General features: G+C 56.7%; 9 protein-coding genes across 9 annotated transcripts; 6 read left to right on the top strand and 3 right to left on the bottom strand.

Moving 5' to 3' along the window:
- Window positions 1-534: 534 nt before the first annotated feature.
- On the top strand, window positions 535-3,906 carry PHSY_002402 (thioredoxin; the record flags this gene model as incomplete). The annotated part of the gene is made up of 5 exons (XM_012333026.1): window positions 535-625; window positions 720-772; window positions 886-1,135; window positions 1,417-1,541; window positions 1,621-3,906. 5 exons carry the CDS (start codon window positions 535-537, stop codon window positions 3,904-3,906), a joined length of 2,805 nt encoding a protein of 934 aa, XP_012188416.1.
- A 395-nt stretch (window positions 3,907-4,301) lies between these two features.
- PHSY_002401 (carbohydrate esterase) lies at window positions 4,302-5,078 on the bottom strand (the record flags this gene model as incomplete). The annotated part of the gene is made up of 1 exon (XM_012333025.1): window positions 4,302-5,078. One exon carries the CDS (start codon window positions 5,076-5,078, stop codon window positions 4,302-4,304), a length of 777 nt encoding a protein of 258 aa, XP_012188415.1.
- Window positions 5,079-6,412: 1,334 nt separating this feature from the next.
- Window positions 6,413-7,417, bottom strand: PHSY_002400 (hypothetical protein; the record flags this gene model as incomplete). Its single annotated transcript, XM_012333024.1, has 1 exon — window positions 6,413-7,417. One exon carries the CDS (start codon window positions 7,415-7,417, stop codon window positions 6,413-6,415), a length of 1,005 nt encoding a protein of 334 aa, XP_012188414.1.
- A 326-nt stretch (window positions 7,418-7,743) lies between these two features.
- Window positions 7,744-9,767, top strand: PHSY_002399 (hypothetical protein; the record flags this gene model as incomplete). The annotated part of the gene is made up of 2 exons (XM_012333023.1): window positions 7,744-7,891; window positions 9,634-9,767. 2 exons carry the CDS (start codon window positions 7,744-7,746, stop codon window positions 9,765-9,767), a joined length of 282 nt encoding a protein of 93 aa, XP_012188413.1.
- A 1,822-nt stretch (window positions 9,768-11,589) lies between these two features.
- Window positions 11,590-12,759, top strand: PHSY_002398 (hypothetical protein; the record flags this gene model as incomplete). Its single annotated transcript, XM_012333022.1, has 1 exon — window positions 11,590-12,759. The coding sequence occupies one exon, from the start codon at window positions 11,590-11,592 to the stop codon at window positions 12,757-12,759; it is 1,170 nt and encodes a 389-aa protein (XP_012188412.1).
- Window positions 12,760-13,127: 368 nt separating this feature from the next.
- On the bottom strand, window positions 13,128-16,003 carry PHSY_002397 (RhoGAP group protein; the record flags this gene model as incomplete). The annotated part of the gene is made up of 2 exons (XM_012333021.1): window positions 13,128-15,220; window positions 15,340-16,003. The coding sequence occupies 2 exons, from the start codon at window positions 16,001-16,003 to the stop codon at window positions 13,128-13,130; spliced, it is 2,757 nt and encodes a 918-aa protein (XP_012188411.1).
- A 1,877-nt stretch (window positions 16,004-17,880) lies between these two features.
- PHSY_002396 (protein kinase) lies at window positions 17,881-20,400 on the top strand (the record flags this gene model as incomplete). The annotated part of the gene is made up of 1 exon (XM_012333020.1): window positions 17,881-20,400. The coding sequence occupies one exon, from the start codon at window positions 17,881-17,883 to the stop codon at window positions 20,398-20,400; it is 2,520 nt and encodes an 839-aa protein (XP_012188410.1).
- Window positions 20,401-21,511: 1,111 nt separating this feature from the next.
- PHSY_002395 (tryptophan synthase) lies at window positions 21,512-23,665 on the top strand (the record flags this gene model as incomplete). Its single annotated transcript, XM_012333019.1, has 1 exon — window positions 21,512-23,665. One exon carries the CDS (start codon window positions 21,512-21,514, stop codon window positions 23,663-23,665), a length of 2,154 nt encoding a protein of 717 aa, XP_012188409.1.
- A 498-nt stretch (window positions 23,666-24,163) lies between these two features.
- On the top strand, window positions 24,164-25,693 carry PHSY_002394 (hypothetical protein; the record flags this gene model as incomplete). The annotated part of the gene is made up of 2 exons (XM_012333018.1): window positions 24,164-24,406; window positions 24,488-25,693. 2 exons carry the CDS (start codon window positions 24,164-24,166, stop codon window positions 25,691-25,693), a joined length of 1,449 nt encoding a protein of 482 aa, XP_012188408.1.
- Window positions 25,694-25,757: the final 64 nt, after the last annotated feature.

The following is a 25,757-nucleotide window of genomic DNA, read 5'->3' as shown; positions in this document are numbered from 1 at the left end:
AGTAGCGCCGCCAGTCGCTGTCCAGGCTGCATTCAGTAATGCACCATCGGTCAAGCGATGAGACAACGTCTTGCACGGAAGGATGAGCTGCGCTACGTGGTGTCGGTCCAAATCTGTGCTGACAGCGTACAGAAGCGGAGTGAGAAAAGCGTGTTTCCAGTGCGGGGAGACGTGGTTCCCTCTCGGCCACGACTCTCGCGCGCGAGCTGCCTTGCTGTGTCACTCTCCGAGCTTCAGGGTCTGAAACGAGCGTGCAGCAAAAAATACGCGAGCCAGAAGAGCCACGCACGCAACACTCGGACACAGTGTGCAGCATGGGCTTAAGCGCTTTCAGCCACGCGCTTCAAGCTCTGCGAGGCGTGTGCGTGTGAGCGTGCCCTCCAACATCACTGAGCTAACTTAGCAGAGTGGCTTCTTGCTTGACACCATCATCCTATCGCTGCCATTCCAGCTTCCGTGCAATCCATTCGCGACAAGTCGAACATCACTCGTGCTCAACTCCCTGGACCTGAACAGCGACACGGCTCGAACACGATGGTCAAAGAGGTCTCGTCCGCCTCCGAGTTCGACTCGGAGCTCAGCGCGGCCGGCTCCAAGCTCGTCGTTGTCGACTTCCACGCCACCTGTAAGTTACTCACGAGCATGCGTCTACGACCTCGAGGTTTTCCGTCTGACTCTATTCTCGCTCCTTTCATCCTTCGGTCTTGTCATGACGGTAGGGTGCGGACCGTGCAAAGTAATCGCCCCCATCTTCCAACGACTTGCGTCTCAGGTAAGTTCGCAGGACCAAACTCCTGTCTCCTCGGACACGGGAAAACGCTGCAATCGAAGTGGATAGACGATTTACTTGATTCGCCCTCCTACCTTTGTGCTCGCTCTTTTCAGTACACTAGCGTCGTCTTCCTCAAAGTCGATGTCGACCGCGTTCAGCCAGTCGCACAACGATACAGTGTCCGTGCCATGCCAACATTCCTGTTCCTCAAGAACAAAAGCGTCGTCGACACGCTTCAGGGCGCTGACCCCAACCGACTCACTGCACTTGTCAAGCAGCACTCTTCCGGTGCATCTTCGGCCTTCTCTGGTTCCGGCCAGACTCTCTCCGGAGGTAGCAGCGGCTCTTCGTCCAACTCGTTCGGTGCGCGAGTCGCAGGCATCACAGACGGCCATGTAAGCTTCGAAAATCTCCTACCGCTACTCGTGCTCGGTGCCTACCTCTTGTATCTCTTCTCTGGCCAGTAGGCAGCAGCGACACTTCAACATTGCTTCCATTCTACCATTCTCGTGTCTGTCCGTGATCGCTTGGTCCGACAAAGTTCACAAAAGCTGACGCAAGTATCATGTCTCTCTTTGACTCTACCTCTCCTGCGTCGGTGCTGCGACCCTCCTCACGACAGTCTTCCCTTCTCACTACCGTAGAGCCGAAACGATCTTCAGCGCTGAACGAGAAGCCCGATCACCGACTGCAAGACATTCTGGCCGGTCCGAGCGGCAGCAAGTGGCTCGAGAGCGATGCAGACGAGCAGCTTCTTATCCATCTCACTGTAAGTTCAGAATGATGGCCAAATAGTTGTTGCAGCTCATGACTCACCTGTCATCTGACTTGCCGATCTGCATACACAGTTCAAGCAGCAAGTCAAGCTGTCAGGGATCTTGCTCCGTACGCTGCCATCGCAACTGGCTCATGCACCCAAGCAAGTCAAAATCTTTGTCAATCGACCCGGTCTCAGCTTTGACGATGCTACCGACGAGAAAGGTGACCAAGAAGCCGACTTCTCTGAGGAGCATGTACGCGGCGGTGAAAACGGCGGAGGCGGAAAAGCGCTGTCCCTGCGCTTTGTCAAGTTTCAGAAGGTCGACTCCATCACCATCGCCGTACTATCGAATCAAGGCGACGCAGAAACCACACGCATCGACGCCATCGACGTCTTTGGTATCGCCGACCAGGCCACTGATATGAGCGAACTGCAAAAGATCGCTGCCGAGGGCGAGGCCCGCGACCTGGACGTTCGTACCGCATCCAGGACTGGCCTGAAGGGTGGCAGCTCGTCTCACGGCGGAGTCAGGTCGGGATTCAGCGGACCGAGGAGCTCCTCGATCCCCGACATCTCAACGCCGACCGAACGACCCGCTCGTCACAATCGATCTCATTCGACATCCAGTCTCAACCCTCCCATGCCGAGATACAGGCGAACGGCCTCGTCGCACTCGGCGCCTCCGATGCAGCACGTAGATGAGGAAGATGAAGACGGCTTTGCCGATGACCAAGACTTTGGCAGGCATGGTCAGCAACAGATGGGCTTTGTCCCGCAAGCGCCGCCGTCCATGACGGAAGAGGAACAGGCAGAATTCGAGGCAGCTCAGAAGGCCGCAGCCGACACACTTGGAGGCTGGCACTACGCTCCACTCGCTGTAGCGCTGGCACCTCCGCTCGGCGCACTTCTCGGCGGACATTCCGATGCCTGGTCCGATGCCATCCTGCTCATCCTCGCCAGCTTCTGGCTCTACCAATTCCTTCGAGTACCGTGGGAGATCTACTACGCTTCCAGGACTCGAAGCATTCTCACGCACGACCAGGATGAGGACGAAATCGAATTCGCCGAGCAGGATCCCTCTGCCGACTCGTTTTCTTCGACAGCAAAGCCTTCCGAGACAGCCGAGCAAAAGGAGGCTCGCCGCGCAGCTGCCGCCGAGCTTCGACGCTCCGAGCTGCTCAGTCTTGCGTTCTGCGTTCTGAGCCCCATCATGGGCGCCTACATGCTTCACTGGATGCGCGAGACCATGACCGATGGCAACAAGTACCTCAACACTTTCAACATTCGTCTCTTCACTCTCGCTGCCGGAATCAAGCCGTGGTCGCACGCCATGAGCCTCGTCCGTCGAAGGATGCTGCATCTGCAAGAAGAGGTCCACCACCCGTCATCCAAGGTCGAGAAGATGAACCAGCGTCTTCGTCGCCTCGAAGCCGACCTTTCGAGTCTACGCAAGCTGTACGCGACCAAGAACGAACTTCGTCTGCTGCGCGAGCACGACGCTCAGCTCGGTCGAGCGGTGCGTCGCTCCGAGAGGAAGGAGGAGCATCTCAGGCTGTCTGCCGAGGAGAAGTTCAGCATCGTGGAAGGCAGACTCGAAGATCTGCTTCGCGAGGTGGCGATCAATGCGGAGCTGATCGAAGAGGAGCGTAGGGAAAGGGAACGGGCTGCAAGCCTGCGCATCTCGTTGTTCGAGGCGGTCAAGTATCTTTTGGGTTCCGGGATCACGATTCGTCGTGCCAGCCCGAAGCATTATCTTCACGACATGCCTCGCAGCCTTCCGACCACCGCGTCTCTGGGAATTGGTGCCATGTCACCGGAGGCTGAGGTCAGCTTTGACACGCACATGTCAGCTGCACCTTTGCCTTATCCTGGACAAAACTTTAGCTCGACAGGACCAGCCCGGAGCATCTCTAGCGTCGCCCGAGAAAAGTCACCTTCTGCGACCAAAGGTCAAGCGGGCTTCCAGAATGAGAAGGCCTCTTCTGCAAATGCCGCCTCTCGCACCTCGCTGCCGGCCAATACCGGTGCTGTCGTACCCTCCCTTCGCCCACGAAACATCGCCCACCACGTCTCTGACCCCTGGTGGGAGCGCGGCCTGGCGTTCTACCTCTTCCTGCCTCTCAACGTCTCGAGCGCCGCCGTGCGCTTTGCCGGCGAAAAGGTCAAACACATCATGGAGGATTCCGAGAATGAGGCGGCTAGGAACCAGAGGAAAACTCTGCAGTACCAAAAGCACCTCGCCGATCAGCAGCTTCAGCAGCACCAACGCAAGATTTCCCAGCAACAGCAACAGCAGCAGCAGGTGCTCAGCCCAACGCGAAGTGCTCCAACGATCAAGGTCGCTCCTGCCCCGGTGGGCAATCGATCGCGTTGAGGGTGCACAGTCTCAGCCCTCCGTCAATTTGTTTTTCATGGATACCCGTTGTCACGTCGTTTGTTTATACCTCTGTATTTCTGATATGCCCTTTTCGAAGTTTCGTTCCACTCGCTTGAATGCTTGTCTTTGTGGTCGTCGAGGTGATCACGCAGCGGGGACGTTGTGAGTGGATTGAAGGTCATCACAGCCGGCGGTTGTCAGTTTCATTTGTTGTAGTGTGTATCTAGTTCATTTCACCGGGAACATTACATGAGCTGTGATCAAAGCTGGTGGGATTGCGAAGAGGACATGTGTATCAAACACGTTGCCTCGTGCAACGGTGGGAAGGCAAGAAGTACGATTGGAACTCTCGATGCGAAGGGATCGACCGACGAACAACATTCGCACGGCGATCAGATGCCGAAGAACTGCATAGTCAGATCGATCTTGAGAGGATTCTGATGGGTAACACCCTGAGCGCTGATAGCCAAGACTTGGTTCGGACCGTACACCGAGACCTCGTAGTTGCTCTCCCCGGGCAGGGTGTTCTTCTTGCTCGGTTGATCCGGGTTGAGATCGTGCAGACCACACCACTGCTTGACCGCTTCACGATGATCGTTGAAGTTGATCACTTGATCCTGTCTACCATGGACGAGCATCATTCTGGGATAGTCTCCACTGTAACCAGGGAAAGTGTTCTTGCCCTGTTGCACCCAGTACTCGGGACTCTCGTTGAGGGTGCCTCCAGTGCAAGTGGCATTCCAATCAGCACCCTGGGCTTTTTCCGTCGAGAAACATCCGGAAGGTACACCGCTGTAAGCCGAACCAGCGACAAATACATCCGGATACGTAGTGCCGAGCACCTGAGTCAACATCGCTCCACTACTGTGTCCCACAACAAACGCCTTTTCGCTACAGCCGTACTTCTGAACAGCATACTTGACCATCTCGACGATAGTCTCACTGTCACCACCACCTTGATGTTTGAGCGAAGCTTTGGACGATACGTCCCAACATCCACCGGTGCCTCCGGGAGAGCTGGCGTAGATGAGCATGAAACCTTTGCTGTCAGCCATCTTGGGCCAGTCCGGATACTCGTGGAAGTAACCAGGAGCGGTTCCGGCGCAATGGTGGAGTGCAACGACGACGGGGTTGCCCTTCTTGAAGGAGGAAGGGACGTAGGTGTACATGATGGCGGCGGTGGGTTTGCCGGGGAAGCCGGATTCCTGTTGAAGGCCGCCAGCCCCAGCAGGGCTGCCGAGCAAGTTGCTAGAAGCTCCACTGGGAGGACCGCCAGGAGAACCACCAGGTGCACCTGGCCCCTCAGTGCCAGGAGGAGCGCCTGGGAATCCGGCAGGTCCACCACCACCGCCGGGAGCTCCTGGAAAACCGCCCGGTCCACCGGCGCCGGGAGGAGCGCCTGGCCAGCCACCTTGTCCACCAGCACCACCTGGCGCGCCTGGCCAGCCTCCTTGTCCTCCGAATCCAGGCGGAGCGCCAAAAGGGCGTGGTTGCATGCCGCCACCACCGCCAGGACCACCGTGTGGAGGTAGAAGAGGTCCAGGCATCGGGCTCCAGTGGCTGCTGGCGAGGGGATCAATGCCGCCAGGGGGAGGCTGACCATTACCGTGACCACCAGCCCAGGGAGGTGGACCCTGAGTCAAAGCAGATTGGGCCAGGAGCAAGCTCGTGGCTACGAAAGAGACAATTGACCGCATAGTGTAGGAAGCGGATTGGTGGAAGACGTTGATGACGGCTGAATCTCTTGATCTCCCGAAGGGGCTACCTTTATACGTGTTGAAGTTGCTAGACTACGTTGCGTCCGAGCAAACTCCTGTCGCAATTGTCTGAAACTGTTGAGCGCTCCGCATGGCCCAGCTTCTCTGACAACCGCCTCGGTCGATGATTCAGTAGTAGCCGAATCAGATACATGCATCCTACGCGGGTCGTACCTGGGCGGAGCGACGTTCATATGCACTGCGGGCACGAGTCCGACGGTACTTCATCCGAAAGTATTGCATTACGCCAGAAGCAGACAACCATGCGCGTCGGGAGCATAGCAACATCAGCCGCCGACGAGTGGGATCAATCGAAGCATGTCAACTTAACGAAGTAGCTCCGAGGGTCCGAAGACCGAGCATCGCGCACGGGCTGGGAATGTGGTGCTCCAACGGCCCCTCCGAGACATCATGAAGTTTGGTTGACATCTGTTTGCTAGCTTTCATCTGTGCATGCACTGATACAGACCGAGCACGATCCTACATCTCACAGGTTGCAACCAAGCGAGATTGGACTTCGGACGAGAGCGTAGCGCCGACGACCGAGCTGATCCACGACGAAAGCAGCAATGTATATCACCGAGCTTTCGGTTTCTTTCCGGGCTCGCTGACTACGAGAACGATTTCCGGCTGACGGGTCAGCACTAGTGCGAGGGTTTCGACGTGTTCCAAAGATCTTCGGAAAGCTTGACCGGGACGGAACGAGGCTCAGACCGGACTTTCATCCGGCTGAGTGTGTTCGGTGTTCAATATGTCAGCAACCAGAACCCAGAGGCAACGATGCCACCACCGATGGCCAGCATGACACCATGAACGATGTTGGACGTATGACCGTCGTTCAGGAATACCCCTTCCGTCTCATCGAAATCCACGTGCTCCTTCTCCAGCTGTCTCTCTGCCGACAAGTAATCGGCGAGGCCTGTCCCCAAGGAAAGAAGCGAGAGGATGAAAAATATTGCAGCAAACGCCTTGGATGAAACAGGGATATCGTCCCAGTCCACCGGTCCATGGTCTGACCGGCGGCGTGGCGGATCGCGAGGTCGGTGATCGGCAATGCTTGCCTTGTCGGGGAGTTGCAGTTGCAGTATAAGTGAGGCGGAAAGGATAGCGAGAAGGCAAGAAAGCTTGAGCCAGCTGAAGAAATTCCTCTCGCGGGCAAGAAAGTCTCGTGCCGATGCGGAAGAGGTTTCATGCGTGTCGAAGAAATGCCTAGCGGCAGAGAATGGACTGAGGAGGCGACCAAGGGTGGTATTCCGGAGATGAATTCCAGCGTCGTGAGAAGGATCGGTTGCGATGGTCTGCGAATTCAAAGCGGAATCTCCTGCCGGATGACCGTCGCTATCTTCGATGTCGCCAACGGCGATGAGTGAGCTCTCCTTTCGGAAACTTTGAGTGTTGGAAGCCAGGCTGCTCGCTCGAACTGAGCCATCGCTCGGGGGCTCGACTTGCTCCTCAAGTTGCGGACCTTTCAGGGCACTGAACGACGATGAGGCGGTCGGCGGCCGCCGATGCTGCCCCGCACCCGATGCTGAGGGAGAAGGGGCTCTCGAGGTCTCTGGTGTCACATCTTTCGAGCCCGGAGACCTCGGCGAATGGGCTCTCGGGTAGGCGTTCGGGATGTGGAGCGAAAGGCGGCCGCATGCGCTTGCGCTGCTTCGAGGTCGATCTCCACTCGCTTCAGAAAGACCCGTGTTGATGCGTTTGATGCCTTTGAGGCCGGTACCGGGCTGAGAAGATGATTCTCCCGGCATGTTATCGTCGTCGTTGTGATTCGAAAGCAATCATAATCGTACCGGTAGTGGCAATCCTTGATACGGCGTCAAGAACCACTTGTCTGGCGTGCGGAAAAGGCAATGATGCACGAGGTGCATGACGTGCTTTCCTCGTAAAAGCGAGAAAGCAGGGTCTGTGCCCGGAGCAAATCTCTAAATGTGCGCAACAAAGGCCTGACATGTTCCAAATTTACGCAGGCTTCTGTCGTTAAGTCTTCTTCAACACACAACAAGACCGCTTTGAACATCCGGCTCGGCTGAGCCGCCCGGTCACGATCATTGCTCTTCGCCGGGTCGTTGTGGACATGCCGATGCGCGGACGAACGTGCCGATCAGAATGTCGGACTGTTCCACAAGAACGCCGGGTGTCGCGGCTTGTGCGGCGGAGGTATGGTTCTTGCTCGTTGACTGCTCCCTTTTCTGCCAGCCCGAAGCAAGGGAACTGCATATCTGGTAAGCGTTCATGAGACGCGGGCCCGGGAGCTGTAGAGGCGACTGACTGTTCACGATATTCAGGGGCGCTCTGCGGCGACTGCATCAATTGTTGTGCTTTTGTTATGCTCAATGCTGTTCGAGTTTGGTACCTGCTCGACCTTGTTGAGCAACGGACTAGGATGAACGTTTCTTGTCGCCACAGAAAATGAATAGTGAAATTGCATTCAGAAGCGCAAAAGGCATGAATTTACCTCCCCTCTTTGTACATTGATGCACTGGGAACGTTGTTGATGGCAGAAAGGGACCGTGATGCAACAAAGGCCTTGTACGCCACCTCAGAATCCTTCCTCCGAGAAATCACAAGAATGCATTGCTCCCTTTCTCAAGTCAAAGTGGACTTGGCCGAAAGTACGTCCTCCTTTGCGCGAGGAAGTCGACGGGGTTCCCACGCTTTTTTGGCAACCCGACGACGCCCTTCCGCCAAGTTGACAAGCACTGCTCCGTACCGGCTACGCAAGGGATTGTAGCCGACTAAAGGTGATCGACACTCCTGTCATCGAGCCCACTTCGCTGCGAGTAGAAGCTGAACAGTAAGAGCTAAATATAAATCAGCTCAGGTTCAGCAGAAGTCTGAACAAAAGCGAAAAGGGGGGAAACGGAAATCAGCAGAAGGCACGGACGAGATTCCAGCAAACTTTTGGAAGCTGCTCACTGTTTGACGGCCTGCGGAGTTGGAATTGCCAGCCACCCGGACCTCGTGGACAAAGGACGCTTGTCGCTATGTCGACCAACGCCGGACGAGAAGCCCCCCCCCTTTCTTTGTTGGCTGCAGAGCGTCGCTTTTGTCTGCATTCGCCGCCGCCACCGCCGCCCTGACCCATGCAGACTCTGTACCTCGTTCGACTCGTCGGCGTCTGAAGATGATCAGCTTGTCGATGGCACCGCAACAAAAGGCGGCGATGTATCGGGAAAGCTTCTCATCAATAGCGCGAATCCCGAGTCAGTGGGGTCGCTCCGGGAGCATGCTGGGCATCAGTCAATGCTCGCATTCAGCTGATTCAACTCGCCCCTGCTGGGCTGACGACGTGAAGGGGTGAGAGATCATTCTTATAAGTCCTGAATTCAAAAATAAAAATGAATAAATGAAATCTAAATTCCATCGACACATCAAAATTGTCAAAATGGAGGTGTCTCAGTCGGCAAGGTACCAAAGCGCTCCTTGTTCGCCCCTTGCTTGTGGTCCTTCGTTACCGGGTAGGTCTCATCCCCTTTCTCGCCACGGTATCCCTTGGTGGCTGACTTTGAATCCTCTTTAGGTACCACTCCTTTGGAACGCTTCCACGCGCGAGACTGGATATCCTCCTATGGCTGAAAGATGGCGTGCCAATCCGCGCCTTTGGTTCAGGGGATGGATGGGCTTTGAAACGAAAGCGACCTCGAATGATGAAAGGGGTTGTGTAGGTTTCAATGCCTCCGTCGGCATGGTCCAGAGTACTTCCAGTTGGCAGTCTTGCTTTTCCCGCAAGACGCTGCTCCGGTCAGCCAAGATTCAAATTCCCTACGCGACTTGCGATGGACACTCGGCTAGGCGCTCCGACTGTGCTCAGACCTTCCGACAGCAATGCTCGGTTAGAAGCTAAGCGCTTTGAAGGGCGGCAATGTCGCGTCCAGCGGACGAATCACAGTCGCCTATCTCTGTCTCTCTCGCGAGCTTCACGGCGTGACAGACAGGACCACAGAAAGCCGTGCTGGTACGGCAGCGCACTGGCGCACTCGGGATCGGTCCAAGCGAAGCCAGGACCTCTCGAGCGGCAAGCGGGTCGGTTTTGGCGAGCACAAGCTAAATTTGGAAGAAGCGAAGCTAACTGAAAAGCATCACATCTTGCGGCGCTAGAAATCACCACCCGAGAAGAATAGAAAGAGTCGCGAAAGCCTGAATTGCTGCACGCCGTGCAGATCTGTGCACGCCTGCATGACGAGCTGCAGGAGGCCAAGCTCAAAATCTCTATTCTTCCTGTTCTTCTTCCTTCCGTGAGACAATTCGATCCCAGCGGTTGCCTGTGATACGACAAAGGTTGTCAACTGCTTCTCGGACAACATGTATCATTCCGACGGTGCCCTTGTGCACACAATCAAGCTGTGAAGACGGGGGAGCTGCTAGCTGCAAGTCGTCTTTGCGATCTATTCAGAGTCGCTTCACAGTGCGGATGGCAGATTGTTTCAGTGAGTGCGGAAAGTGGCGTGCGATTGTGCGTGCCTCGACGTGGCATCGGTCATTCCGCGGACAGCTCCTTGCAAAGCGTCGGCCGGCCTTCAAAGCCGCTGTTCCTTCCCCTCTCATTCGACGATTGCGAACGGGCCAGATAAGCCCCTGCAACAATGCTCGGCAGCATTCAAGAGCAATGCGAGCCCAAGATGCATGAAGTCCTCGCTTGCTCCCTCCCACAAAGGGTCAATGATGGAAGGAAAAGCTTCTCGTTCTGACCCCGCTTTGGACAAGAAATTGTGGCTGGTTTGACGGCTCGCTTGCTTGACAGAAGCGACTCGATAGCCTCCTCCTCCGCCATAGACTGCGCTCCGTCTTGGTCCGTCTAGCATACAACTTGATCTGCCTGTGACACGAGCCTTGACCCTTGCTTCTATCATTCCGCACCTTGCTGGCACGGTCCAAGCTCAGCTCACTCGAGACAAGAGAGGCTATCGCTGCTCTCTGTGCTGTCCAAGTCCGCTCGCCGGACGCAGCAGAACCCACTTGTAGTGTCGTGGCATTGTCCGAGTCTCCGCTAGCGTACAGCAGGGTCGTCCAGCCTGACCCGGCCCGGCCGTCTGTTCAGAGCTTCGAAAGGTGACTGACGATGGCCTTTTGAATTCATCGGAACGCCACACCGAAACGCGACCTGCTCGCCACCCTTTGCCCGAATCGCCTGCTAGTATGGTGCTTCTGTCTACTTTTGCCCGCATGTGCATTGCTGTTCCTCTAGGTGCCTGATCCGTGTATGCGCTTGAGATTCACACCTAAAGATAGGCTTCCAACCAGAAGACATCCTCTGCACGGTCGCCAAACTCTCTTCGCGCCAACCTTAAAATCACAAAGGGGACGTCGGCTTCTCCGTTTCTGGCTTCTCCCTTTCCTTCCTCTTTCCCCCCATCCGCTGGCTGGTCACGATTCTCCTCATCACTGCTGATCCTGACTCTGCCCTTATCGAACCCCCTTGACGACCACTTGTAGCATTCAGTGTCCTTCTCACCCTCTTTTCCCTTTCCCTGTTCCTTTTCCTCCTTCTTCTCTACCCACCTCGCTCCAATTCCGGCAACGACCTTCACCTTCTTTCATCACGTCCGTAGCTCCTGTCTCGCACATATACCTGCATACCTGATTGTTGCCCCTTTGAAACCACCTGCTCACTTTCGGGTCCATTCAAATCCACTTCGACGTTCGCAAACCGTCTTCATTACGGAGCCAAGCCGCAGAGCCGCAGGGGCCCCTTCTCGAGCAACTCGTCCCCACCTTCATAGCATCGGCACGTTAATCATACCCCCTCTCGGCGAGCCTCATCCCTCTCCTCGCTGCATCAAGATACCACAAGCACCCACATTTCAGGCATTTCAACAGCTTCCAAAATCGACGTGCACGACCTCAAGGCGCTCTCACTCTCTCCCCACAGCCTTGCATTCTGCTTCTCAACTTCTTCCTCGATCCTCGTTTACTGATCAAGATGGCTCGTAACAAGCCCGAAGGCGTCCGAGGTCGATCCCCCGGCCCAGCAGCTGATCGACGCGAGTCGAGCCTTAGCGAGCTCAGCATCCACGATCACGACGCTGACGATGCGATGCAGAATAACGCTCCAGCCAGGACAAGCAAGCGACGCAAGCGTTCGGAGCTCTCGCCTTCATCGAAGGCCACCCACAGCATCATCGAAAAGGAGCGCCGCGAGGCCATGAACGAGAAATTCTCCGAACTCGCCGCCAACATTCCGGAGCTCGTCGAAGCCATCGCAGCCGGTAAGCGTCCCACCAAAGGCGAAATTGTCAAGGCGAGTATTGCAAGGCATCAAGATCAGGAGCGACGCGTTGGCGAACTGATGCACGAGCTGCAGATGCTTCGAGCCGGTAGAGATGCCACCACTTCCTCCTCGAGCAGCTTCCCTCGTCTCGAGACCCCAAGCCCCGTGACCACGATAGTGCACGAGCAAATCATGCCCCCGACCCAGGCGCTCTCCTTACCCTACCAGATCCAGGCCTCCCACCCCGTCGGACTGCCCGGCACGGACGCCCACGGCAATCTCTGGATCGGTCAGCTGTTCGACAAGACGCATCAACAGCTGTCCTTTGACGCGCCACAGCCACTGCCGATGCTGCCGGACATGATGCAACAGCCAGTCTCGCCGTTCAAGCAGACTTCCATGATGAACTGGAATCTTTCGTCGCTGCCTCAGCCTCTGGATGCATCATCCTTTGGCATGGGAGTTCCCGCGTCTGGCATCCTCAAGGGATTCATGGACAACGGGATGTTGGCCAACCTTGCTCGTCGCGACAGCGTTGCAAGCGGTCCTACTGCTACGTCAGGCCTCTCTTCACCTACGTTTACCTCTTCCTCGGATAGCGATTCGACGTTCAGCAGCGAAGCAGTGGACCCGAGCCTCGACGAGCGCAAATTCCTTGCTGACAGCATGTCCTTCGAGCCGTTCGCTATGCCGACGAGCATGCCAGAGCAGACTCCATTGACATCGCTCGTCGGGCTGCCGGCTACGGCTGACCTGCTGAACGCAAACAACCAGGCGCGGCGTGTCTCTGCGCATCGTCGAGCACGAAAAGACGGCGTCAAGGAGGAAGCCGTTCAGTCTTCCTCGAGCCCTCTAACCGCTTCGCTCGCCGCGAACACGTAAAAGCGTGTTGGAGGAAGCGCTGGTTTGTGGTTCCTTTGAATCCTCTGTACTAAGCTAATCATAAGTATTCGCGGTGCTTCTTGTACAATGTCATATATTGCCGCCAGATGATCCGTCGTGTTTTGAGGACGTCGGACAGGCACAGGGCAGGTTTGCCACGCGTCGCGGTGACGACAGTTAGTCCCGAAGCCTTTTGCAGATTCGCAGAGATGTCCCAGGATGTTCGAACTAGCTCTCTTGCCTTCCAGGAGAGAATCTTCCGAGATGGGAAAGCAGTTGCAAGGTGAGCAAGCAGTATAGCAGCTGAAAGCATACAAGTGAGGCTAAATGAGTACAAATGTAAAGACAGTGTGTTGTCGGTGCAGCAGCTATTCCTCGCCTTCGTCGACAAAGATCTCCCGGTACTTTTCCAAGATGGTCTCTACCGCTCTACACTGGAAGCTCATGTCGTGGATCTGGATTCCCCCAGCCGCTCCACTGGCGTCACCATTCCCAGCCGTACCCATCGGCGGCGACAAGAGCGTTGGACCAAACACGATCGCCAAATTGCTCGCCGACATCTGATTCAACCTCTCTGCCGATCTGACCTTGTCCAAATGACCCATCAAAAACTTCAACGTCGCATAGTTCGCATCCGGCAGCTCGTTCACCTTTTCGTGCAATCGAATATGTCGTAATCGATCATTGTCGATCTTGGCCGCTTCGATGAATCCGCTGTACAGCTCGTGCGTCAACAGCGGTTCCGGCAATTCTCGGAACCAAAGCTTCAAACACCCGGCAACGATGTTGATATCTTGGATCGCTTCGTCGTTCATCAGATCGACACTGGTCCAATCCATATCGAACTTGGCTTTGAGCTTTTGCACCTTCGAGGTGGTTCCAGAGAGTCGATAGATACCCATGTTTTCGATCCCGAGTTCTTCGATGGCGAGAGAACACTTCTCGAGGATCGGCGGGATTTCGACGTTGTCGCGCGCCATCTGTTCGGCTAGATCGACGCCAAAGATGGGACGTTCTGAAGTGGCGGCGGTGCGAGTGGCGGGGATGGCGGCGTTCGGTTTGGCCGCGCCAGGTGCGTTGAGGAATCCTTCCTCGTAGGGTCCTTCACGTCGTGGGCCTTTGTAATCTCGACCGTGGACGACTTGGTAGTTGCTCATGTACTGTTTGAAATCGGCCCGATTGTCGATAGTCTCGACGGCGCCCTTCAGACCGCTACCCGGTGCAATCTCTGTGCCGACCGGTGAAATCGACATTCCATCGTTGAGAACCGTGCTTTCGAACAGGAAGGCGTAGCGGGCCAAATGGTACTGCGTCCCATTGTCGATCTCTTCCGCGTTCTCTTTGAGCGTGCGAAGGATGCGTGGCAGCTGCAGGTTGAAGTATTCTTGTCGTACGCCTTGCGTAGTGAGAACTTCACGACGGAAGGCGTCACTAGCAGTGCTCGTACGGGCACGAACCTCTTCCTCCTGCTTGAGGATTTGCTGCGGGTTCTTGTTCTTGAACAACAGCCCGCCCTTACCGATCGCCTTGCCCAAAGTCCTTTTGCCGCTACTGACACCGCCGCCACTCGACTGGAGATCGCCCGATTTGGTCGATTCGCCCGATTTGAGCAGTAGCAAACGCTCCAAATCCTCTGCTGCAGTGTCGAAGCGGCCGCGAGCCTTCTCGACCCCGGCTTCGGCGTCCTGCAGGTTCTTTTCGAGCCGCATGCCCGTGTCCTTTGCCTGCTTTCGACTCTTATCCACCTCCTTGGACAGGTTGCTGAGCTCGTCGCTCATCTCGCTCAACTTGCTGGCGAATCGCAGGCGGTTGTCGGCGATGGCCTCGTGCGTTTTCACGATGGAGTGCCAAGACTTGACGAAAGTGCCTGCTTTGGCATCGCTGAGCGAGTAGGTCTCGAAGGTGGAACGCGCAAGCTTTGCCATACCGCGGGCATACTCCTCCTCAAGCACCGCACGCTTCTTGAGGAAAAGGGAGGCTTCTCGAGCCGAGACCATGCTCTGCTTTATGCGGTCGAAGAGGAGAGGCATACCGCAGTCAATGTCGCAGAGTGAGCGCAGCACGCCTTCGTCGAAGCTGGTTGGTACGATATCCTCCATTGTTGGCCCATTCGGATTTGAAGATACGCTGTTGGAGTGTGCGTGTGTGAACGTGCCCGTTGTGTTTCCGGAAGGTAGGCTGGTCTCGCCAAAGCTAGTAGAGGAGACGAGATTGGGGGCTGTGGATGTGCTCTGAGTGCTGTAGCGAGCATTGGAGCCGGCTTCGGTCGAAGAGGCAGGGAGTGCACCGATGTAGCCTCGACCAGCGTCGTAAGCTGCTTGATCGGCCAAAGTTGGTGTCGCGAGCGCTGAAGAGCCTTCATACTGGAGCGACCTGTTGGTGGCTCGATTGTCCGTATGATCCAGTTCCGACATGTCTATAGCGTCCGAATACAGATAACTCGCGGAGGGATTCTCGTAGCCTGTCGGAGCAGCACAGGAAGAATCAGAGGAACGGCAGCGTCAGCGTCAGCGTCAAGATCCATTTCCGAGAGCATCGCGTCAACAGGGAAGGCAGAGCGCAAAGAAGTCGGTAACTTACCTGTTGCAGATATGTCCGAGAGCGCATCATTGTGGTGGAATTGCGCTTCGTTTGACATATCTGAGTGGTTGCCGGGCGAAGTGCCGAAAGGGGTGGATCCGTGCACATGCGGGCTGAGACGTTGAGGATTGGTAGCGACAAGATCGGCAGCGCCACCGAGCCATGCACCCTCGTGAGCGTTGGGAGACTGGAAATCCGTAGAATTCATCTTGATCTTTTCACCGGGATTGGAAAGTGCAGAGGTAGCGGTAGGGAAGGGTGCGAGTGTGGGCAAGTCGGAAGCAGCGCTGGTGGAGGGATTATTGTCGGGACGTTCCGATGTGAGGTAATGTGCGGCGGGACCTTCGTAAGAGGAGCCAAAGTCGGGATCCACGTCGGAGGATGTTCCGATCGGGCTGAGAGTGGTTTGCAGCGGGGCACCGCCAAAGAGCTCTGCTGTTGTCACGCTGTTCGGAGTCGAAGGCGATCTGTTGACGGGTGAAGAGAAGGCAGCACCGCTAGTGAGGGGAGACGAAGAGCCGGCAGGAGATCGTTCGTCGGGTGCTAGCCGGTCGCGCGATGCCCTCGTAGTCAGGGAGGCGAATGAGCTGCGGAGCTTGGCGCTCGAAAGACTGGAGGTGCTAGTGGTACGCTTTCGGAGGAAGTGCGGTGCGGAAGCCGGCATGAGAGTTGGCTCGAAATGGTCACGAGCTGCACACGACACGGACGTTGATGATGCTGGATGTGCGGAGTGCCTGTATCGCTGCAACGACCCGAGCGTGGCAGATCTGTGCTAGTAAGAGGACGAGATTTGCCTTGCAGATGAAGAGGATGGGAATGCGGCGCGTACCGGAGAGGATCGCCAGACTCGCATGTGCAAACGCCCTGGATAGCCGATCGGGGTTGATACGTGATGTGTCGTGCACTGACCGTGGCCTTTGTTCAGGCCAAAGTCTGGGTATCCCGATAGTGATGATGAGGTCGGTAGGGAATGGTTGGCGAGCAGGACACAAAGTCGCTCAGCACGAAGTTGAAAGACATCCGAGGAGATCTGCGTGAGAGCTCGACGGTTGGCGTACACCTGTGGTGTGCATTCCTACTACCGATCCACCAAAAGCGGGTCCAAGCGCCCGGCGGAATCATGTTAGAGCGAAGCTTCGCCCGTATCGCAGCTTTTCCGCCCTCCCACATCGACGCTGCTCGCAAGACACGTTACAACAACCCGCGACCATGGCTCGTGTCGCCGCATCAAACGCTTTCTCGACAATTCCTGAATCCCCGTTTGGCGTGACGAAGTCGACAGCAGCCAACGTGCGTTGAGCGCCGCAACGTCGCCAACCTTGCGTGTCGATGCATTGAAATAAAGGAAGGGTTTATCTGGCAAAGTTTAGGGGTGCTTCCATGGGTCCCTTCGATATGTAGGACCACCAGATGTGGCCGCGCTCCTCTTGTTCATCACCATTTTCAATCCAGTGGATTCAAGCTCAGCTGAGGTTTTGAATACAAATTTCGGATTGAGTGTGCTGTGTTGCACCCGTCTTTTGAAGTGGGAGGTCTGTAAGATCCATCCGCCTCGTTCATATTGTTCTTTTGTAGCAATCCTGTATCTGCATGCATCGCGGCGCACTCTCTTTCTCGACTGATTCAGATGGTCTGTACCTGTACCTCAAATAGAGAAGACAGAGACGAAGAGAAGGCGTTGGGAGATGGACGTCCGGTTCGTGCGTGGATGGCTGTGTGAGGGATCTCGGCGACCTGGTCAATCCAGCGCGCAGACCGATTGACCTATGGGTTGTGTTGAACCGTGTCAACCACCAGCAGCGGAGGAGCGCCAGCGGGCTACTTGGCAGCGCACGCGCCTGTACGCACACACACACATTTTACGCACGAGGCCGCGCTTCGGACCCCTTCCTTGTTGCTTTGCTTCTTCGCTGTGCTGCTTTGCTCTGCCCAATTTCCCGGTGTGCGTTCGCTTAGGCTCGGGTCGTCTTCATTTGGATGGCTCGTTCCATTTCGTTGTTGGCTCACACCATCCACAGCCTCGACCTCAATATCTTCTGCAGCATCATCGCGAGACTCCCTGCCTGCAATCACAGCACCAGCTTCATCGATCTCCTACGATCGCTGTCTTGATTCTCGCCTCGCTTTCGGTGCTCGCTTTCATACGCGCCGACACCAACATCGAGAAATATCGACAACAGCAGCGCGACGTTACACAACATCTGCCGGGAGCTCATGACGCGCTAGACTCATAAACATCATTGTGACGTTAGTCTTTGTTCTTTCTACAGCGTACCGGTACAATCTCTTCCTTCGCACCTCAACTCCCTCGAGGTGTTTGTCGTCATCATCGCTATCACCACCACATTCTCGATCTTGCCGGGATTTCACACGCGTCCAAGGTAGCCGCGCATCCACTCTACCTCCCTTCCAACGTTGAAATAGCCGGAGCAGCCATCGGACAGCGTTGAAATCGATCAGGATCTTTGGACACAGCCGCACCTCACGACACCCGAGATTGGATTAAATCAATTCGCTCGCATTGAGCTCCTTTCTGGCAGAATGCATCCATCACCAAAGCGCTCGGTGATCAAGCACCCTCACGAGTTTCACGGCGCTCAAGTCCTGCCGCGTAGTGCCGATGCCCTTGCCGAAGCATCTGGTCGCAATGATCCGTCCTCGTCGTACAATCAGCCCGACTCGTCGGTAGCGCCACCGAACTATCTCAAGGGCGTACAGGGCATCGGAGGCACAGACGGCGCCTTCACAGGTCTTGCAGGCAGCTTCGACTTTGACGACATGACCCTCGTGCCGCAACGCAGTGCGCCTGCTCCGCCGAGCAGCACCACCGGTGCCTCTGGCTCCAATCTTGGCTCCCAGGGCGCATCCGCCTCGAACTCTGCTTCGCCCACGTCGGTCTCCACATCCACGTTCGCCAACGGTTCGTCGAGCTCCTCCGGCGCATATCGCCCCCAGCCTACCATCAACACCTCCGTCAACGGATCGCAGGGCGCCAGATCGGGTCTTCCCACACAGACCGGCCTTCCTTTCAGTGTCTCTGGGCTGTCCAACAACCCTCCGGTTGCATCGCCGATCAACGGACCAAGCTCGGCTGTTCCCTGGTCATCTCAAAACCAGTCAGCATCCGGTTCTAGTGCCCCTTTCCCACCGCGTCCGGTCCGATCCAACACCTCAGGTCCCGACTCGCTCCATACCATTTCTTCGGTCAGTGCTTCCCAACATGTTGCCCCGATCATGGCGCAACGATCCCACTCGAGCATCGGTCCTCAGCAACATCAATTTTCGCCCAATCTCAACCAGTCTTCACCAACGCTCGAGGGTGATCCGGCGCCATCGCTCACAACACAGAGCCAGTTTGTCCATGGCAGCAGAGATCGCGAGAGAAGTCGGGATGGCATCCCTACTGCCGGGGGCAGAAACACGTTCAAGAGTGTTTTTGGCGGCTTTGTCAACTCGATGAGCGACGTCTTCTCGGCACAAAAGAAGATCGAGATCTCGACACCGTACGACCCAGTGCACTTGACTCACGTCGGCTTCAATTCCGATACGGGCGAATTCACGGGCCTGCCCAAGGAGTGGCAGCAGCTGTTGCAGGAGTCGGGCATCTCGCGTCAGGATCAGGAGGCCAATCCACAGGCGGTCATGGATATTGTCGCCTTCTACCAGGATGCCACCAAGAGCGAGGGCAGCACCGATGTGTGGAAGAAGATGGGTGCCGCCAAAGGCACCAACGCGCCCGGCACACCACGCACCGACACTAGCAGCGACGATGGCGCCTTCAGAGGTCCTCAGCCCGTGCTGTACGAGAAGCCCCGCTCTGCGCCTGCACCGCCCGGGCTGATGCACGCCAAGAGGCCAGGCGACATCGGCAGTCCGGATCTTCGACATCCCCCTGGATCCGCTGGCAGCTCGGGGGACACAGTCCTCAAGTCATCTCGACCAGCGCCCGCCCCAGCACCAGCTCCGCCGGGCAAGACGGGCTCGCCGTCTCTAGGATCCAAGCCAAGCGCTGGCTCGCGTTCTCCAGACGCGTCTGCTCCACCGGCGGCCGCAGTTGCCAACGGAGCACCGTCAGCTGCTGCTTCCGCCACGGCTGCCTCGGCGGCAAGCAAGAATGTCAAGGGTCCTGGCAGCGTTCCACGTAGACGCGAGACCAAGAAGAGCACCATCAAGGATTCCGAGGTGATCGCCAAGCTGCAGGCTATCTGCACCGACGCCGATCCGACCAAGCTGTACAGGAGCCTGCAAAAGATCGGCCAAGGCGCAAGCGGAGGCGTGTTCACGGCGTACCAGGTGGGCACCAACGTTTCGGTGGCGATCAAGCAGATGAACCTGGAACAGCAACCCAAAAAGGACCTCATCATCAACGAAATCCTCGTCATGAAAGAGTCGCGCCACCGCAACATCGTCAACTTTATCGACTCGTTCCTGTTCAAGGGCGACCTTTGGGTGGTGATGGAGTACATGGAGGGCGGTAGCTTGACCGACGTGGTGACGTGCAACATCATGACCGAGGGACAGATCGCCGCGGTGAGCCGCGAGGTGCTCGAGGGTCTGAGGCACTTGCACCAGCACCGTGTGATCCACCGCGACATCAAGTCGGACAACGTGCTGCTGAGCTTGCAAGGAGACATCAAGCTCACCGACTTTGGCTTCTGCGCTCAGATCGGCGAGTCGCAGGCGAAACGAACGACGATGGTGGGTACGCCGTATTGGATGGCACCGGAGGTGGTCACGCGCAAAGAGTACGGGCCCAAGGTGGACATCTGGAGTCTGGGCATCATGTGCATCGAGATGGTGGAGGGCGAGCCGCCGTACCTCAACGAGAACCCGCTCCGTGCGCTCTACCTGATCGCCACCAACGGTACGCCCAAGATCAACAACCCGGAGAATCTGTCCAACACGTTCAAGGACTTCCTAACGACGTGCTTGGACGTGGATGCCGAGCGTCGTCCCGATGCGGTGGGCATGCTGGCGCATCCCTTCCTGAAACGTTCCGAAAGCTTGAGGACGCTGGCGCCACTGATCAAGGCCGCTCGCGAGCAGTCGCGCAAGTCGTGAGGGCCAGCTCCAAATCTGCAAGGTCTCGCCTCTCTGTCCGAGTACGATGGCCGGTGTACACCTTGAACATGCACCGTAGATCTGTCACGCATAATCTTGAGGCAATAACGAACAATTTCTTGCACGCTCTCCGCTGTGAATGCTTTGCTACGCTGACGGTGCCAACAGTGTGTGAACTGAACATTTGCGGAGGGGTTGGGCTCCCCGAGATCGGTCCATAGATGAAGTGGACGGCGGCCTTAGCATTTGTATTCTCACACAAAACGGCACAAGACGCTGGCGGTGCGGAATCGACGTCCGGTGTGGTCCGAGCTCTTGCAACATCTGGGCGAGCTATCACTATGGAACGAACTGCACCGACGCAGACGAAGAAGTTTGGACATACGACGCTAGGCGTAGATTGAGATGCCGAAAGTGTTAGATAGCTGCCCTAGTCGGACCGGACTGTGCTCTCAGGCTCTCAGCGTAGAGAAAGTATGCGGTTTCGGGGAGGGGGGGCAGAGCAAGTCTGGCGTTCGGAAGGGCAGCGGACGAGTCACACGGCTTACCAAAGATTACCGCTGCTCTGCGAGTGCGACATGAAATTTGGAAATTGAGAAGAAATCCATCCAACTTGGCTTCTGACTCTGACTCGCTTCGCCACCCGAGAAGTCCAATCAAACAAGCTCACGTCGCCGTCTGCTGCCTTGAACTGTTCCGCTGTATAGTCGCTTAATCGACTGAAATTGGACTCGGTTTTGGCTTCTTCTCAGCTGGTCGGCCTCCCCACCTTCTCACGCTGTGCGGTGAGAAAGTTGTGCATCAATTTCGCAAAGGCCGACGACAACTGCTTTGTTCCACCAACGGTCAAGTTGTTTCTTCATCAGCACAGCACACCACCATCACAACCTCCCCACCTGTCGTCGCCTTTGTTGATCTTTGGTGACTCGAATACTCTCACGTCATCCTGTCCGCTCCTCTGCAGCGGCGTGTTCTCGCTCTACCGCGCCTCCTTTCATCAGCATCGAGGTCGTTGCCTTCACATAAATCTAGGCTCGCTTTCCTACACCGCTCACAGCCGGCCCGCCACAATACCCTTTCCCCTTCCTCAAGTCAAAACTCATTCGCAACCATGACCGACCAGATCAAGGCTACCTTCGCCGCCAAGGCCGCCAAGGACGAGGCGGTCTTTGTCAGTTTCGTCACCGCCGGTTTCCCAACTAAAGATGACACCACAGAGGTCCTCCTCGCTCTGGAGCAAGGAGGAGCCGATGTCATTGAGCTCGGTGTGCCCTTCTCGGATCCTCAGGCTGACGGACCTGCCATCCAGGAGAGCAACCAGGTCGCTCTGGAACAGGGCGTCGGCTACACCCAATGTCTCGACTACATCCGGCAGGCACGCTCAAGAGGTCTCAAGGCACCCGTCCTGCTGATGGGCTACTACAACCCGACCCTTGCCTACGGTGAAGAGAGAGCAGTGCAGGATGCCAAGGCCGCCGGTGCCAACGGATTCATCATGGTAGACCTGCCACCTGAAGAGGCCGCCGACTTCCGTGCCTCGTGTACCAAGCACGGCCTCTCGTACGTGCCCCTCATTGCCCCTTCCACCTCGACGAAGCGCATCAAGCACCTTGCTTCCCTCGCCGACTCCTTTATCTACGTCGTCTCCAAGATGGGCACCACCGGTGCCACCACCACCGTCTCGAGCTCGCTTCCCGAACTCATCTCCAAAATTCGCAGCATCACCTCTGTCCCGCTCGCCGTCGGCTTCGGTGTCTCCACCCGTGAGCACTTTGTCGAGGTAGGCGAACACGCCGACGGTGTCGTCATTGGCAGCAAGCTGGTCGCCAAGCTCAAGGAAGCTCCCGCCAACACCGCCGCCCGCGTCGAGGCCGCGCGCTCCTACTGTGCCGAGATCACCGGCAAGAACGAGGGCGGCATCCGTCGCAAGCAGCCGCTCAACATCAAACAGGTCATGGACCAGCCCGACTCGGTCCCCATCCCCAAGGTGGACGCTGTCGTGCCAGCTGACAGACCACCCGTTCCTGGTCTGGACACCATTGTCGACGGCGAGGGCAAGGTCCGACCCCCTCGTTTCGGCAAGTTTGGTGGCCAGTACATTCCCGAGGCGCTCTTCGACGCTCATCAGGAGCTCGAGAAGGCCTACCTGGATGCGCTCAAGGATCCCGAGTTCTGGAAAGAGTTCGAGAGCTACTACGAGTACATTGGCCGTCCCTCGGAGCTTTACCCTGCTGACCGCATGACAAAGGCGGCAGGAGGTGCGCAGATCTGGTTCAAGCGCGAGGATCTCAACCACACCGGTTCGCACAAGATCAACAACGCCGTTGGTCAGATCCTGCTCGCTCGCAGGTTGGGCAAGACAAGAATCATCGCCGAAACCGGCGCCGGTCAGCACGGCGTAGCCACGGCCACTGCATGTGCCAAGTTCGGCCTCGAGTGTGTTGTCTACATGGGTTCCGAGGACGTGCGTCGTCAGTCGCTCAACGCTTTCCGAATGAAGATGCTTGGCGCTAAAGTGGTGGCGGTCGAGAGTGGAAGCAAGACGCTCAAGGATGCCATCAACGAGGCCAACAGAGACTGGGTGACCAACCTGCACAACACGCACTACATTGTCGGCTCGGCGATCGGCCCGCATCCCTTCCCATCGATCGTGCGCGACTTCCAATCGATCATCGGCAAGGAAGTCAAGCAGCAGCTTCAGGAGAAGAAGGGCAAGCTTCCTGACGCCATTGTCGCCTGCGTTGGTGGTGGTTCGAATGCCATTGGAATCTTCCACCCCTTCGTCCAGGACAAGAACGTCCGCTTGATCGGCGTGGAGGCGGGTGGTGACGGTATCGATACCGACCGCCACTCTGCTACGCTGAGCAAGGGCACTCCTGGTGTGCTCCACGGCGTACGCACCTACTTGTTGCAGGATCAGTTCGGACAGATCACCGAGACGCACTCGATCAGTGCAGGTCTCGACTACCCAGGTGTAGGGCCCGAACACTCGTTCCTCAAGGACTCGGGTCGTGCCGAATATGTCGCAGCTACCGACGAGGAGGCTCTGCGTGGATTCAAGCTGTGCACCGAGTTGGAAGGCATCATCCCCGCACTCGAGACCTCGCATGCGCTCTGGTCTGCATTCCACCTTGCTAAGACTATGAAGCCGGAGGAGGACATCGTGGTCTCGCTCAGTGGTCGTGGTGACAAGGATGTCGAGCAGATCGCCAATGCCATTGCCCATGGCGGTTGGGGAGAGCGTCTCGGCTGGAACATTGCCTGAGCGCGTTCGAATGCGCTCGGTGGGCATCACACCAACTCCTGTATTCGATGTCTCGCATTCATACAAAATTTGACTCTTTGAACTGTCCAATGACCCCACAGTCTTGTCGTCGTCGTCTTGCTGAAGGATCGATTCGCGGTGAATGAGTTTTCTGTATCTTCTTGACAGCGTCGCGTGCTGAAATGTTTCTCGTCCCCATTTCTCGTTGACTTTTATCGTAGCCTGAAAACATGCTCATGAAAAGGGAAGTGCTCTTTACGCGACCCGTCCGATTTTTGGGACGCGCCTCTGCTGCAATGCAAAGACCAACACTTTTTCTGTTCGGCATGCGCTCCGACCGTTCTCGACTCAGCCACCTTCTTGTCACAACTTGTCTTTCCCATCCTCGTCCCCTCGCCATCACTTGTATAAGCCTCGAAAAGCCTCGAGAATGCTCAACAGGTAGCTCGTCAAGTGCTTCCGTTGTCCTCACAACCGAACCCAATCCGCACTTGCACGATGAACGCCGTCATCTCGGCGAGCGACATCAAAACGTTCTACAGCGCACTCCACTGTCTCAGCCGCTTCTCCGAATCGTTCTGGCTACAATGTAGTCCGCGTATTAATGGTCAAGCGCAGATCCGGCTTTCAGCAATCAACCCGACCAACTCGGCGTTCTGCATGTTTGCCTTCGACCCGGACTTCTTTCTCAACGTCAGCACCGAGTCGAATCAGAAGATCGAGTGTCAGATCCAGCTCAAGGTACGTGCACTGTCCCGACTCTCATACTTTGCCCCCTGAAGTCTTCTCAGCTGACGTGATGTAATGTGGCATCCCTGACAGAACATATTGTCGATCCTTCGGACTCGAGGTCGAAACGTCGAACGGCTATCGCTCACCCTCACCACCACCTCCATCTGTCGATTCACCCTCACCCTTCACTGTCACCATTCGATCCTCAAAACCCACCATCTCACGTACGAACCCAAACGAGGTCTCCTGCCCACCGCCGACCCCAACCCGCCCAACTTCTTCTGCCTCAATCCTTCCACCGCCACCGAATGGCTAGACCACTTCCTCTCATCCTCCCGCACCGGCGAGATCACCCTTCACTGCACCCCGGACGCGTGCATCGCACGCTCCAAGGAGGAAGAGATTCCAGAGGCAAAAGGTGGGATGAGAAAGGCCATCAGTACAGAGGTCAAGATCGCGGTGGAAGAGTTCAAGGAGTACTGCGTGCTGGAGGAGGTCAAGATGACCTTCAGTTTGAGAGAGTTCAAGGCCACGGTGGGGTTGGCGGAGGGGTTGGGGGTGGGGGTCGAGGTGAATTTCAGCGGAGGGGACGAGCCGTTGTTTGTGAGGATGAGGGTGGAGAGTGCGGTCGCGGCGGAGTTTGTGATTGCTACGACGAGGGGGGAGAGAGGGGCTGGGGGAACAGGGGGTGGATCTGAGGGAACGGCTGGGGAGTCTGTGGAAAGATCAGGAAGGAATGGAGACGGGACAGGGACGATGCCACCTCCGCCAGCTCGTATCGCTGCTTCCGTCACAAGTTCCGCTTCGGCATCAAGGTCAGATCCATCCTCCGTATCAAGAATTACAGTCGGCTCCAATCCCTCAACCAGCACTCGCGCAGACTCATCCCTCCTTTCACAACCCACACGGCTCCCCTCAGCACACACTTCCGACCGACAAATACCCAATCAATCAACCCCTCTCCCCCCGCTCGAAAATGGCTGCAACGAAGAAGAGCAGGAGGACGAAACGCAGCCGCTGTTCTTTCCAGGAGCTTCGCAGCTCTCGCTCCAGCCGACGCAGGAGGAAGAATCTGGGTTTGTTCAGCCTACACCGGTGGCACAGGGTGGTGACCCGGGAGAGTTCTTGGATCCTCAACAGCCGCCGGCGACGATGCAGCGTCAGCGACGGGGGATCGAGGGAGACGGTGGGAGTTATGCGCGGTCTCGGGATGAGGAAGAGGAGGACGACGAGGGTCAGGACGATTCGGAGCGTGCGGATGCGGGACCACGGAAGCGCTTCAAGCCATTATTCTAGGTCACCTCTCCATTATTCAAGGTTCAGAAGTGACGAATCTGAGACGTCACAATGGTAACGGTGT

Source organism: Pseudozyma hubeiensis (assembly GCF_000403515.1).
Source record: "Pseudozyma hubeiensis SY62 DNA, scaffold: PHS23, whole genome shotgun sequence".
NCBI classification, from domain to species: domain Eukaryota; kingdom Fungi; phylum Basidiomycota; class Ustilaginomycetes; order Ustilaginales; family Ustilaginaceae; genus Pseudozyma; species Pseudozyma hubeiensis.
Note: the sequence above shows the minus strand (reverse complement) of the source record. Positions and strands in the feature narration are given on the sequence as shown.